General features: G+C 39.4%; 1 protein-coding gene across 2 annotated transcripts in view; it reads right to left on the bottom strand.

The window, feature by feature from the left end:
* Positions 1–246: 246 nt before the first annotated feature.
* LOC130926570 (von Willebrand factor C domain-containing protein 2-like) overlaps positions 247–16,016 on the bottom strand; it is a 37,493-nt gene continuing 21,723 nt past the window's right edge. The window contains exons 3-4 of one of the 2 annotated variants that reach the window (XM_057851515.1): positions 12,166–12,295; positions 247–1,022 (exon numbers count right to left, since the gene is read on the bottom strand). In XM_057851515.1, the coding sequence (XP_057707498.1) occupies positions 874–1,022; positions 12,166–12,295 (279 nt within the window). In that variant the 3' untranslated portion in view covers positions 247–873. The remainder of the gene's footprint in view (positions 1,023–12,165; positions 12,296–16,016) is intronic. The other variant, XM_057851514.1, reaches the window with a different exon arrangement.

A 16,016-nucleotide genomic window follows, 5' to 3' on the forward strand; every position in this document is an offset into this window, starting at 1 on the left:
TACTTAAAGAGTTAATTCCGACTTGCGCAGAAATTCGTGTTACGTCGCCAGCGCAGGAACGGAGTTCATTCTTAAACCAGGGACTACCTTTATAAATATATGTATAAATATACGTATATATACTGTATAAATATGTTTTGGAAAAGCAATTGTTTCAGGAAGAGAATCACAGGCACAAGCCAATTTCTCATACTGGTAATGGTGTTGATTGTAAGTGTGAAAACACTGACCATTTCATCATTTATTAAACATAATAAGTCTAGCCTTAACTTGTCTCAACATGTTTGTCAGTATATGATTTTGCAACTTTTTTTTTTTTTTCCTAAAAGGGCACATTTAATACTTTTTGTTATGTTGCAACTCAGCAGAAATCAATACAATCTAATTTAATGAACAATAGCATCAATCAGTGTTGTACAGTAGGTGAATTCAAACCGTAATTGGAAATACACATTTCAATGTGACGTACATCCTGTAAACAAGCTTTTCAAGTGAATTTGTGACAATGTGTTTTAATCCTCCTCAGAGAAAAAACAACTAGCACAGACATGTGCTTGCAGTCCCTTTTCCTGCTGTTAGGTCGTGTCTGACAGGAACAACAAAAACAAACATTATGATTAATTCACGTTGCCCACGGTGAAGAAAGTTCAACTCTTAAATGTTGACAGCAGCAAGTCAAATCCTGTACATATTAGAGAAAAGTTGTGGGAAAAGACCGGAGACAGCCACACCACTATCATCATAACCATCATCAACTGTGGAATCACACTACGCTTCTGACAGTATCTGTACAGTGTTCCTCTTCTGGTTGTTTCAGAATTGTGCTCCTTCCAGAACCTATAAAATGGTGCATTAGTCCCCACTGGAGTCTCTCTACGATGACTGGCCGTTGAGGCACTCACGCCGCAAGCACTGAGCCGGTTTCCACCAATCTCCGTTGTGGCAGCGGCAGATGGTGCAGTCGTCCACTTTTACTTCAATTCCAGCTGGGATGATGGTCGAGCCAGCGAAGCAATTTGGACCTGCCACACGGGAAGTCAGAGGAAAACAGGAAAGAGGGAATTAGAGAGACAAAGAGCGGATGTGGTTCTCCTGAGAACTTTTCCTGTAAGGCTGCAGTCGGAGCAGACTATTTTCACAGACGTGCACAGACGAGCTTGTGTTTGCAACACTTAAGCGCTTTTGTTAGTTTCCCCTTCTCTCTGGACATGGAACGCCTTGCATCCTAATGCGACGTAAGCATGGTCGACTGCCAGGCATTGGCTTGGCGGTGCGCAGTGGCTCAAGAACAGAAGAAACAGAAGGAAGAGAGCGGAAATCAGCTTGGGAAAGCTACAGTCATCTTCATCGCCTCTGATGTATCACAATGAAATGGCAATATTTATTTTTATAGGATACAACTGTTGTCCCTTCTTTGAGATGCTTGGATACTGAAGTGCTAGCTAGAGCCATGAATCCTTCCCAGTTTTAATTATTTCAGTCAATCATTCGGCCGTTAAAAAGGCATGACGGTGACTTTAAATTAGTCTATAAATTAGTCCATAAAATGTTCCACCTTAGGCTTCCCCTGAGTGGCCACAGCGAGGTGTTGTCCCATCATTCCATTACATGCAGTAGCTTGCATTGAAAGTATTGATTAATGCCTCTGATTTAACTCAGTGGCTGCCAGTGATGGTTTTTGAACTCCTCCCAGCCAAAATGGATTAGACATCTAGCGTCATCAATGGTACTGAAAGATGAGAATTCACAGCCAGTCTTCACAGTTTCAATCACAGGTAGTCCCCGGGTTAGGAACGAGTTCCATTCGTACATTGGCGACGTAACCCGAATTTGCACGTCAAGTCGGAATTAACCCTTTTTAGTTCCCCTAAATCTCAAAATAACTATCCAAAAACCTATTATATTGTCATTGTACTGTCCTCGCCAAGACGTTGGAGCTAATTCCTAGCTAGACAGCGAGCTAAGCTTCGAAATGATGATGTCAGATGTCCGTGTGGTTTGCATCAACACTTGCAGAATAAAACTAAAATAAAAATCAAATTGAATCAGTTTCATCTACAATAACAGCAATTCAAATTTGCGTTTATAACTAGCTGCTGATACAGCAACAACAATCCGCACAAATGATTAGCATGTATCAGTTAGCGTCCGCACATCATCAAAAAGTATTCCACCACAATTGAAAACGCACAATAAACAGTATAAGAGCTGTTATGTACAGGCATTGCCTCTGTGGATGCTTCACAAGCAACATATGCGCCCAGGCTTACAGCTGTAAACTATCCCCTTTTTCTCACTCGTCTCTCGCCCACTTCATAATGGGTTCAAATGCGCTCTTCCTCGTGTGTGCACGTGCGCTCTTCTTCGTGTGTACATGCGCTCCTACTCGTGTGCGGAAGTAGTACATGCTCTGCGCTTCCTGTGCCAAAATAAAAGCGTGCATCCCAAAACAAAAGTAAACATATGTATATATGGCTGAAAAAGCAGTGTCTGCTCTTGCACCCCTCTTTAAAATAAACTGCTGTATTTTAAGCCAAAAGAACTGTTGTGTTTGATAGAACAACATGCTGCCATAGGAGATTCATGGCGCATTAACCCCCGAACTATTTTTAATTTTTCCGTTTTACCCTGGAAACCCCCGTTTACAAATGTTGCGCAACCGCTTTTGTTTCAACCCAGCTATAAAAAGAAGGTAAGTAATTCTATTCATTATTCAAAATGTCTTTTTTAGCTTCAAATCATTAATCAATGTCTAAATTTCGATAAAAAAAAGAAACAACTTCAAAAAATTATTCACTCGCATATTTTAAACTTTTAAACAAATTACGTCACAATGAGAAAAACTGGTGTCTGTAAATAAGTCACGGATATCTACCTCATAACTATCGCTAAACTGTATTTTTTTGTTGTTGCTGTCGCTTTCCCCCGATATGTTAGATGATAAATAATCAATCCAAACAAAGAAAAATTGGAAAAAAATAACATTTAAAAGGGTAAATATATGAAAAAGAAAATCTCGACCAATCCTTGATGTCTGTGATTTCTGCATCGCGACCCTTGTTATATTACCATGTTTCACCCATAAGATCCCCCCAAAATCCGTCTGTTACCATTCCCAACTGTGTCTTGACACTCAGTGATACATGCTACATGGAGTTTTTGGATCGAAATGAGGTAAGTACGGGATAATATCTTGTTAAAATCATGGCGTCTTTGATTATGCCCTCGCGTGCTCTCACCTACAGTTAGGGTTTTGCTGTAGGCTATATACAGTGTTGTCACGGATTACTTTAAAAAGTAATTTAATTACTGATTACTGATTACACCTAAAAAAAGTAATCTAGTTACTTTACTGATTATTATCAAAGTAACTAAGTTACTTTAAAAGTAACTTATCAGTTACTTTTTACCATTTTTTTTTTCCTTTTGCTGCCTCAACATAAAAGTAACTGAAAAATGTCATCGCATGCAATTGAGTTTTTCACATAAGGCTTAATCTTTGAGTTAGCGGGGGTTTAATTAGTCGACCAGCCATTGACTCGCCCTGGCTTAGCCATTCCGGAGCCCGAAAACTGACAAATTGCACAAAATTTGTTTAAATCAACTCCAACGACTAATTAAACCCCGGCTAACTCCAAGATTAAGCCTACTGTAAAAAATTCTGAACTTCCCCTTTGAAATAAAGACGTAGCCGTTAAAATGTTGTCTCCAAAAGTTGTAAAGCAATAAAACAAACAATAAAAATTAATGAAATGAACAAAAATCCTACAACGTAAAGTTTTCATAATGGGTCAAAATCATTTTTCAAACAGATCATGAGACTAGCACCTCGGAGACTATCCTTTGCTTTGCTAAGCCAAAACTACACCAGAGGAGGCAAGATGGATATTTAGAATTTCTTTAAACCTATTTTTAAACTGAGTGAAGACAAAATGGCAGACAAGACTCCGGCATCATAAAGTCGAAATCACGTACATCGTAACCTGGAGACTACCTGTAACTGAATGTCTAACGTTGTCAATGGTGGACAACAATTATTACAATAATTAATAAACACTGAATAAGAATTCATTTTCGCTAATTTCCTCGTTAATTTTAGAGCAGTAACAGGTCAGTTCCTGCTAATGGTGTGCCACTTACCACACATTTTGGTGGGACATCATTCATTTCATATTCATTGTATCTTGCTTTGAAACGTAAAGGAGGGACATTACAGGTGGGTGTTTTGTCCTTCCAGTCTCCTGCCATTTACCTGAAATGTTTGTGGAAGCAGTACAGCCCTTATTATAGTCCCCACTCCACACTCACACCAGTCGGCCAGTCTCATTGAGATTTATTTTGCTGCCAGAGCTCGACCTGAAGCTCTCGAGGGAGCATAGAAATGACAAGACTACCCTTAAATGCCAAGGGTTGTCACTGTGTCCTTTAAGGATGGATTATCTCTCACCAAGAAGCATCTGTAGGCCTGCTATGTGTGTATTATTAAGTCACAGTATGTAGTCAACATTGGGACAAAAAAGCGGAAGGTGGAAAGTATCCGAGGGAAAATGTTAGAAGGTGTTGAGATGGTCATTTATCATGAGCCTTGCATTTAATTCCTTTGTACGTGAGCTGTTGTCATATAATTCCTTTGTACGTGAGCTGTTGTCATACAATGGAGGAAAGCTCCAGGACTTTATAGATGTTTATGACAGTAGAGTATTGTTAATGATTCTAAAGAATGTTCAGGCAATTGATTCAAAAGCGAGTGCACTACACTTAGAGTGCTGAGACAGTCATTCAGTCTTATTTTGGGGTCGATGGAAACAAGATCAGCTATGTAAAGTTGAGCTACATGCAGACGTACAAAAGATTTTATCATCCAATTGGAAGAAAAATGTAAAAGAAAATGTCACTTCTCAGTTGCAACTCTTGATAAATAAGCTTGTTGAAGTTGAAGAAGCATGTGACATTCACAAGTAAGTAGTCAGCTTTTGGAAATTGAGGCAAATGTCTGAAAGAAAAATGGAGTTTATTTTGAAAACACGTTACAAACGTGTGTACCCACCCAACTCTGCACATTATGGACTGAATTGGAAACAAACCATAATTTTGATAATAATTCCAAATCAATGACTGAATAAGTTGGCTTCAAAAAACTTCAAAGATCATACAGAGTACTCAATCATTAGTTAATTAGCTCATTTCAAATCACTTTCTATGAACCCTGAAGGGAAGTGAGGCATGGTACCACACAAATGCAGATGAGTGCTACAGCAGAACAAAGCCATAAAGGGGCAAATGGGGAGAGAAAAGTTACAAACGTCAGTATGAATTTTAATGAGCGACATTGCTTGGGTCTCGAGGGCATTTGCCACTCGACGGTGAAAGTAATCTGGCTAGAAGTTTTAAATGACGTTTCATCAAGGCAATGGTGAGCACAAAATACTTTGATAGTACGTAGGAGTGATTATCTCTGATTCAGGTCAAACAGAAGCAGTCAGGCAGCGCTGTTGGAGCATCAAGGTCACTTCCCTCTTTATCATGGTAACGATGAGCTCTACGACTGTATATTGCAACAAAAGTCATTTTCTTTGGCTTAAAGGCATAGGATAAACTGTTGATATGGGTATTTGACTCATCGACTGGCTGTTCTGATCCATTTTCAGATCCTAATGATCCTAATCCTAATCCTAATGATCAATTAATGGATTTTAGAAATTTTCAGCCACTATGATATCAGTGGAGTTGGCCATAAACCAGGAAGTAACCCAAACTACACACAGACAAACTCACAAATGTCTGAACTAGGGTGACCATATTTTGATTTCCAAAAAAGAGGACACTCGGCCCAGTGTCGAGATACTTGAATTTTACTCATACTTCACTCAAAGACGCCTGTATAACTTGAATATATTTAAAGAATGCCTCCTCCGTCTGGATAGAAAAAATCAGTTTTATTAAAAAGAATTATACCCATATAATGTATAACTAAAGACACAAATTCAAATTCTCAGAGGTTACACAATAGGCTTTATTATTCCTAAAAAATAATCAAACAATAAAAACGCAAAAACAAAAAAACAATTAAATAATGATAAATAATAATAATAATACAATGGAAATTCAGTCTAGTCATTACACACACACAGTAGGCTATGTGCGAACTAAACATTTTTACAAATTACTAACATGACAATCGTCTTTGACAGATTGTTATTCCCACTCAATCGTTATTCTCATTCAGTGTTCATTGTAGATTGCACGCAAATAAAAGCCGAAAAACGAAACGATTCAACCAGCGTGTTTCCAAACGCAGCAGTTTAAAACTACATTCACCATAATGCCTAGCGTGCCTTTGCTCACTGACAGCTAACCTATTAGCGAGCAACGGTAGTCGAGGCAAGATCAGACATTGCTATAGAAGTTTACAATCATCGGCAGTGCAACAATGCAACACCAAACGATATTTTACAGATCACACAAGTACAAAGCTAAAAAAAAGTAAAAGCATGTGACGCCCTGTCGTGACGAAGGTTTGTTTTCAGTGAGCATTGACAGTTGACGCCATGAAGCCAGTATGTGACTGCGCACGAATGAGCAAATTTTGTATCCACAGTAGTATCAAGGTAGTTTTGTCTTAATTACTCTTTTGGCTACATGAGCATTTGATAAAAACGTATTGATCGTCATAAAAGTCTTAACAACTAACCAGGCTCTCTGGGAACACGCCACAAGCAGCACAGTACTGTAGTATTCTGTGCAAAGCGTCAGTCAACACACACAACACACGCTAATTGGTCCCGTGAAAAATAATGAAAACGGGCCATTTTCATGAATTTATAAAAGCCGCCGGACACCATGAACAGGAAGTGAAAAGTGGACATGTCCCAAGGGCGTAGGTTTGCATAGAGATGGTAGGGACATAAAACTACCAGCTTTTCAGGATGCTTAAATTGTCCCTAACTAACTTTTAAGCAACCTTATTTGCAATATATATTGAGTTCAGTTACATAGGTAATTTAGATTGTCTTTCCAAATGTAAGGATATAATTGACCCTACCATAATTGTCTTCCCATATGTTGTTCGGATATAATTGACCCTACCATAATTAAGTGAATTATTTTTATGATGTTCAGACTGACATTTACCCCTTTTCACTTTCATGTCACTTTTATCCCCCTCAAACGCACGTATGATTGGCTGATGACTTGCATTTATTTATAATGTATTAATTTGTTTTCTACATTATTTATTTAAAAAATGTTATTTGCAGCCTATGCACACATTTTTCTCAGATAATCATACATTAATCATAATCGAGGTAAAAAAATTTCATTTTTTGTTGGGTTTGGCTGTGCATGTGGACAAAAGCAGAAGTGTTTTACGTGAAAGAAGGCTCCATTTTTATTTATTTTTGTTATATTCTGACTCAAAATTTTTTTTTTTCAGTTATATTTAACTTATTTAGACATACACTATTGAGTGGTCTGAAGATAAATGTTTATTTTTAGCATTCCTGAATAGTTAAGAGATAATTAACAGGTTTGTATTTACTCTGCTGGCCAAAAGTATTGGCACCCCTTCAATTCTGTCAGATAATGCTCAGTTTCGCTCAGAAAATTATTAATAAATTAATTCAAATGCTTTGGTAGTAATATCTTCATTTATTTTGCTTGCAATGAAAAAACACAAAAGAGAATGGGGAAAAAAATCATTATCATTTTACACAAACTCCAAAAATGGACCAGACAAAAGCACCCTTTGAAAAATCACATGATGCTTCATTAATTTGTGTAATTAACAGCACTATTTACTTACCTGTGGCACATACAGTAACAGGCGGTGGCAATAACTAATCACACAGGCAGCCAGTAAAAATGGATTAAAGTTGACTCAACCTCTGTCCTGTGTCCTTGTGTGTACCACTGAGCATGGAGGAAAAAAAGACCAAATAGCTGTCCGAGGACTTGAGAAGCAAAATTGTGAGGAAGCATGGGAAATCTCAAGGCTACAAGTCCATCTCCAAAGACCTGAATATTTCTGTGTCTAGCGTGCGCGGTGTCAACAATAAGTGTAAAGCCCATGGCACTGTGGCTAACCTCCCTAGATGTGGACGGAAAAGAAAATTTGACGAGATATTTCAATGAAAGATTGCGCGGATGGTGGATAAAGGACCTTGACTATCATCCAAACAAATTCAAGCTGTCCTGCAGTCCGAGGGTACAACAATGTCAACCCGTACTATCCGTTGGCATCTGAATGAAACTCTATGGTAGGATAGCCAGGAAGACCCCACATCTGACTCTGACATGAAAAATCCAGGCTGGAGTTTGCCAGAACTTACCTGAGGAAGCCAAAAACGTTTTGGAAGAATGTTCTCTGGTCAGATGAGACAATAGTAAAGCTTTTTGGGAAAGAGTACAGTTTACAGGAAAAAAAACAAGGCCTTCAAAGAAAACAACACGGTCCCAACAGTCAAACATGGCGGAGGTTCCCTGATGTTTTGGATTTGCTTTTCTGCCTCTGGCACTGGACTGCTTGACCGTGTTCATGGCATTATGAAGTCTGAAGACTACCAACAAATTTTGCAGCATAATGTAGGGCCCAGTGTGAGAAAGCTGGGTCTCCCTCAGAGGTCAAGGGTCTTCCAGCAGGACAATGACGCAAAACACACTTTAAAAAACACTAGAAAATGGTCTAAGAGAAAGCACTGGAGACTTCTAAAGTGGCCAGCAATAAGTCCAGACCTGAATCCCATAGAACACCTGTGGAGAGATCTAAAAATGGCAGTTTGGAGAAGGCACCCTTCAAATCTCAGAGACCTGGAGCAGTTGGCCAAAGAAGAATAGTTAAAAATTCCAGCAGAGCATTGTAAGAATCTCACTGATGGATACCGGAAGCGGTTGTTCCCAGTTATTTCGTCTAAAGGTGGTGCTACCAAGTATTAGGCTGAGGGTGCCAATACTTTTGTCAGGCCCATTTTTGGAGTTTTGTGTAAAATGATGATGACTTAAATATTTTTCTTCATTCTCTTTTGTATTTTTTCATTGCAAGCAAAATAAATGAAGATATTACTACCAACAGTGTTGTTAATAACGGCATTAGAATGTAACAGCGTTACTAACAGCGTTATTTTCTTCAGTAGTGTGTAATCTAATTAATTACTTTTCTCATCTTGGCAACACCGCTACCGTTACTGAGGCGGGAAAGGCGAGCGTTACTATGTTGGTTGACTGACGCGAGAAAGGTCTGAGAAAGACGGACTCACGGAGATGAGAGAGCAGAGCAGAAGTGGGGAGGTGGCAAGGGAGGGTGACGCCGTTGCAAACGCGATGCTACTATACCAATAATACCTGACTGTAGCCGATAGCCTACAAACTACGCCCACATGATGCTTCGGTAGATATCACATATATACAGAAGTAGATGCAAATAACAGACACGGCTGCATTAGCAACATGTATAATAAAGAACTAGAACTAGATGCGTTAAAATCTTGACTTAAATTTATCTTTAAATGATGAAATAGTTTTAAAACTTACACATGTCAAAAGTAGACAGACTTTAACGGTTGATTCACAACATTAAATGACTTCCTCACATAGCAAAGGTTACTATCTAGTTATCGCAATATTTGCAATACCCCTGTGTCTAGTTAAGTTTAGGGTAAAGAATTGGGCTAGGGCCAATTGTCCCAAAAAATCCTTTAAACTTCACATTGTGTGACCTTTTTTTTTTTTTTCTTGAGAAAAAAAAAACATGAAAATTATCACCAGTTACTTTGCCAAGTAACTAATTACTCTTACATTCAGGCAACTAAGTTACTAACGCAATTAATTTTTGGGAGAAGAAATTTGTAACTGTAATTAATTACTTTTTTAAAGATTAACAGCACTGACTACCAAAGCATTTGTAATTGCAATCATTTTCTGGGAGAAATTGAGGATTATCTGACAGAATTGCAGGGGTGCCAGTACTTTTGGCCAACAGTGTAATGTGTTTGTGTTAATATAATTGAAGTTATGTTCAAATATAGCAATTTCAATTTCCTATTAAAATCCAGACATTTACTCTGGAGGTTTTCAAAATGTAGTTTTTAGAAAACAAAGGTCTCAATCGAACGGTGTATTATCTGAACCAATACACGTGAAAGTTACTATAGACCCTACCCACCGACGTCACAAAATCACGTGCTCGCTGTATGGTTCCGCCCCCTTGTCCGTCATTTTGTGTCTGTATTATCAATGGTCTCAATTGATCGAGCAATTTATAATGCATTTCATGGAAGACCCGGTGCTTTCGGATGCCGTAAACTCACTTGATGCGTTGCATAAAAGGCGTTATGTGGAAAAGCTTCAGTTTATCCATTCGCCAGATCCATATTTGATGCCTAAATCGATGTTTTTCGACCCGCTGTCTCCGCCGTATTTGCCTGACATCTGCTAACTACCCTGATATGTACAACTATCTTGTCCACACAAAATCAGCCTATTCTCACGAAAGTTTGAAAAACTTTAAGAGCTTGGAGGCTTATAAATACTTTGTTGCTGGTTGGGTGAAACAGGTCCTCGTCCACGAAAATTCGGCAGGAATCTATCTTGTGCTTGGAAAGGTGAGTTACGAAATTTTCAATTCAAAATCTTTTGTTATTGCTAACATCCACTGTCAAGTCTAATGTATTTCATGTCGTTTGTCAATGGAGTTAGGGCTTTTAATGTTTATATGGTTTAGCGATACGTGTATGTTGTCGGCGATTAGCCTAGCAATGATCTTAATTGTGGTTGTCAGCCCAAAACCCTCTAAATATATATTAAATGCATCTTACCAGATATAAAATGACTACTACATAATCTGTGGTAATCGTTTGGAGCCCAGTTTTCTCGTCGAATTGCAGCAGCCCATCTCGCTCTCTTCTCTCCAGGTCTCTCGGAATCCGGTAGAACTTCAAGTCTTTCCGTCTTCTCCGTCTATCTTCTCTGTTATTGCAACCGGCCGCCACACACGCCTTCACCATTTTGATTATTAATGTTAACGAGCAGAAAAACACGTCGTAAATAGGAGGAATGTACGTAGCCGTAACAGGTAAACATGATGTATTGACGGACAATTGGGCGGCACCAGTCAGGAGGAAGGAGTTGTGACGTCACGTGGGTAGGGTCTATAAGTCAATACAGACTTATTTTACATTGATCATTTAGCCCATCAATTAATTAGGTTCATATTTGTAAGAAATGTAGTCCTGACCCCGTTCAGCCAATCTGTTTGGTCTTGTTAATGTCCCATCCCCAGCAAAAAGTGTACATGCAGGTTATGCTGTTATATCGTCCCTACCCATGTTGAGAACAAACTTACGCCTTTGACATGTCCAGACAAAAGAGGACGTTTGGTCACCCTCGCCTGAACGCCAATTAGGTTAAAACCTAATTACTTCGGTATAGGAGGTGTCAAGCAGAATTTGTATGTGATCTTGTTCCTGTTGGATTGATGAAAACGAGTTCCACATAGTGGTTACATTAGATTTGTGGAACAGTCACATAAACTATAAAAGTGGTCATTGGAATGTAGCTCAATGTAATAGAGTAGAGTTTCTTATCAAAAATACTCAAGTAAAAGTAAAAAAATAGTCATTAAAACTACTCTGACATGAACATTTTATCCAAAATTTTTTAAAGTAAATGTAACAGTGTAAATCACATCTGATTATGTATACCTCACTGTACGTTTAACCTCAGTTTGAACTATACTATTTTATTCATTCTGGCAGTGCACACTCTGGTTGCGATCTTTTAAAATTTGCATGCTTCCCCCATCATAACCACTGACCCAGTAGCATTCCTTTGAGGTAATTTTGAGAATTGTCTGTGTACATTGTGCCAATGGGAGATAAAAGGCTCTCCAAAGACCCATTACTGCTTCCAACCATGTCTTTAATCAATGATATAACGTATACCCCGCTTAGTGTGTCGTTTAGAATTAAAACTAACTACCACTCATTAGTGTCCAGCGGGCCTGTGGTAATAATTCAAATTCATAATAGGCCTACATCAATTACCCCCGCTTCCTTCCGATAAGGGGTTTCCAATGCTGCAGACAGTACAGATATACTTGCCGTCATTTAATCAATTTTTAATGACTTCTGAAGAGAGAGAGATTGTAGTTTTGTGGATAGGTTTAATGTTTACCGTTTTTACAGATGGGGCAGCATTGCTCCGGCTCATAGACAGGGTTGACGCACTCTGGGACAGCGCAGTCGGACACCACACAGTGGACCTCATTATTTGGCTCGCAGCGACACCATTCACAAGGTGACGGCTGTGGGCAGAGAGGATGAAGAAACAAAATGCGGGTTAGATGAGTCACTAAATTGGTAAATGTGAATCCTTGTATGTGCTTCTTTTTCAAAATGATTAAAAAATTACATTGCTCATACCCTAAAGCTTATTGTCAATTTGCTTGAACTGATTAAAACAGACAATGTAATTAATAGGCGGAATTGATTATTTAATCTCACATTTCAATAGACAAATGAAGAGGTCACTTTGAATTAAATCTCAAGAAATATGTTTTAATGAATATCTACTCCCGGACACATGAAGAAACGGACAATTTTATTAGTAAAAGCTCAACAAATAATGATCCAATATCCCTAAAACAGCAAGTCATTGAGAAATATTTATGTAAGGAACCTAATGGGTTTAGGACTGCTTTTTTTCAACCACTGCGATGCTTAGTTAATTCCTCAAACACTAGTTAAAAAATTGATCATGCAAAATGGAGCAGCAGATATAGACCCTCAAATAGCCCCCCCCCCCCCCCCCCCCACACACACACACACACACACCACTTTGGAAGAGGACCCTGTGGGCTCAAGACTCAAAATCAACCAGACAGCGAAAAATCCAGGATTCTGTATCATGTGCATTATGCGTAATTTTTTATTGAAAACTAGTCACAGTTTTGCTATCCGACTTAAACATTTAGGAAAAAACAATCATTCCTCTGTAAATACCTCATTAGTTACTGGCCACGTGCCGCAGTCCTTTAAATATGCAGTTATTAAACTGCTTTTGAAAAAAACCTAGTCTTGCTCCTGATATCTTGGCCAATTATAGACCTATCTCTAATTTACCATTTCTCTCCAAAGTCCTTGAAAGAGTGGTAATTAAACAGCTCTGTCAGCACCTACAGGACAATAGTTTATTTGAACATTTCCAGTCTGGCTTTCGAGCTCATCATAGCACTGAAACTGCATTAGTCAAAGTAACTAATGACTTGTTACTAGCCGCTGACGTTGGATTAGTCTCGATCCTGGTTCTGTTGGACCTGAGTGCAGCCTTTGACACAATCGACCATAATATCTTATTGTAAAGACTAGAATGTGACATAGGCGTTAGAGGAGCAGCCCTCTGCTGGTTTAAATCATATTTATCTAATGGGTACCAGTTTGTCAATGTAAACCAGCAATCATCACCGTACTCTACAGTTAGTTATGGTGTGCCGCAAGTATCGGTCCTTGGGCCCATCTTGTTTACGCTGTATATGCTTCCTCTAGGTAATATCATCAGAAAACATAGCATTAACTTTCATTGTTACGCTGACGACACACAACTGTATTTATCAATTAAACCTGAGCAGATAAGGCAAATTGACAAACTAAGCACCTGCGTCCGAGATATAAATACCTGGATGAGCACTAACTATCTTCTACTTAACCCTGAAAAGACAGAAGTCCTTATAATAGACCCGAAAAGTGTGAGAGACTCTTTAGCTGCCCAGATAGTCACTCTGGACAATGTAAGTGTAGCCTCCAGCACCACGGTTAAAAACCTAGGAGTACTATTCGACCCTGACTTATCGTTTATAGCTCACATTAAACAAACTTGCAGAACGGCCTTCTTTCACCTGCGCAACATAGCCAAAATTAGAAATATTTTATCTAAAAACGATGCAGAAAAATTCATTCACGCGTTCGTTACATCGAGATTGGATTACTGTAACTCCCTACTTGCAGCTTGTCCTAAAAGTTCTCTAAAAGGTCTTAAGCTAATCCAAAACGCAGCAGCAAGACTTTTAACAGGAACCAATAGAAGAAAGCACATCACCCATGTGCTCAAGGCCCTTCGCTGGCATCCAGTCAGAGTTTAGAATTAAATTTAAAATCCTCCTTCTTACATTTAAGACCATTAATGGGTTGGGGCAATCTTATCTCACCGATGCTCTGGTTCCATACCGCCCCCCAACATTCCGCTCTCAGAATGCAGGTCTACTGGTAGTTCCCAGGGTTTCTAAAAGTACTGTCGGAGCTAGAGCCTTTAGCCACCAAGCCCCTGTTTTATGGAATCAGCTTCCAGCTAATATTAAAGAAGCCGAGACAGTCTGCACATTTAAGATTAGATTAAAAACGTTCCTATTCAACAAAGCTTATGGTCAGGCTAGTTGAAGTCAGAGTAGACACACAGTTTAGTCTCAGCTGCACTAGAAGCTATAATGCTGGGGGAAGTACAGCCACTGAGTTCTATCTCCTTTTTCTCACTCTACCTACCACTTGTCTCACTTTATTTCTATTTTCCAATGTTAATATCTAGTTGTCTTGTCTCTTCATCACTAGTCACCCGGTGTCCCTGAGGGGAGGGGCTATTTTTCAGTTGCAGCCTCCTGACTGTCCGGACCCCTGGCTGGATGGACGTCCTCATTGCTACCCCCGTATCATCTGGCTAGATGGACCTCTTCTTGTTCCTTTACTCCACTGCATATTTACGTACTGTAACTTCGCCTGCTAATTCTATTAGCAGTCCTGGTGCTACCTGTCTATATGTCCTGGGAGTGGATCTCTCCTGACTGTGGTACTCCCCAAGGTTTCTCATTTTCTCCCAAAGACCCAAAGACTCTGGAGTTTTTGGAGTTTTTCCTTGCCGACATGGAGGGTCTAAGGATGGGGGATGCCCAAGACTTGAACTTTATTTATTCATCTTTGTTGCTTCATTTGCTGTTTCTGATTGTGTATCATATTGCCTCTGCAAAGCCCTTTGAGACAACCTTGTTGTGATTTTGGGCTATACAAATAAAATTGAATTGAATTGAAATAAGTGTCAAACGGTAAACAAATCAATCAGAAAAATGCCTCATACTCATTTAATGTTTATTTTTTGTAGGGGATTTGGTGGAGTTACTGCTGCTCATTTAGGGTCATATTCTGTGTGCTAAGGTCAGAAGAAGCCACTGACTTTTCTGACTGCGCAGAAGCTCTCATCGACTGAAGTCTGACCCACCCTCGGGGAAGTTATGAGCTGTGGGTGGCAAAATCTGTGAAATCTGGCCTAGCGCACATTGTGGCAAAGATTTAAACGCCTTTTCTGTTGTGCACTCCATAGGCTAGCTTCCCTTGAATTCTTGCACATTTTGAGTTGTTTCATTGATCTGACACCAGGGGAAAGCCCAGCGGCAGATGCTGCCGGGCAGCCTTGGCCCATCTACACTTATTTTTCCAAATGCACAGTATTTCTAATGGAATTTTGCATGTTCAGAAAATCACCACCTCTCGGGAATTACAGCTACCTCTGAGGCCTTTTCACAATAGCATCAGCTCAGTGTGAAGTGCGGTCCATGGCAAGTACAAAATGGGAGGAGCCACGTAGCCTGACGTAGACGCTGTCATGAGTGAAAACTGGCAAGCATATTTACTATAGTCCCGAGCACCAATGCGTTTATTTTTTTCATTGTATCACAAGAAAACAGCAACTTTTCCTATTTGAAGGCGTAGGAGGCATTATAATTGCCGTGTAAAGAGTTTTGATAGTTTCAGTGAGAAAGTGAACATTTTTTTGTTGTTTTTGGTGAACTACATTTCCACACAAACGCACATGAGAGTCATTTTTCAAGTGCCCCAGAGCTTGTGAAAGGTTTCGTCGGCCTTGGTTTGTGTATATCCGTCCTCCGAAACAGCCTGATAGCACAGATATAAGTATGCCTGCCCCTCAGCTCTTTGATGCGTTGTTGACATCAGCACGGCGGTGATCTGAATATAGAGCAAGGC

The sequence above is a fragment of the Corythoichthys intestinalis genome, chromosome 12 (genome assembly GCF_030265065.1).
Source record: "Corythoichthys intestinalis isolate RoL2023-P3 chromosome 12, ASM3026506v1, whole genome shotgun sequence".
In the NCBI taxonomy this organism is placed as follows: Eukaryota; Metazoa; Chordata; class Actinopteri; order Syngnathiformes; family Syngnathidae; genus Corythoichthys; species Corythoichthys intestinalis.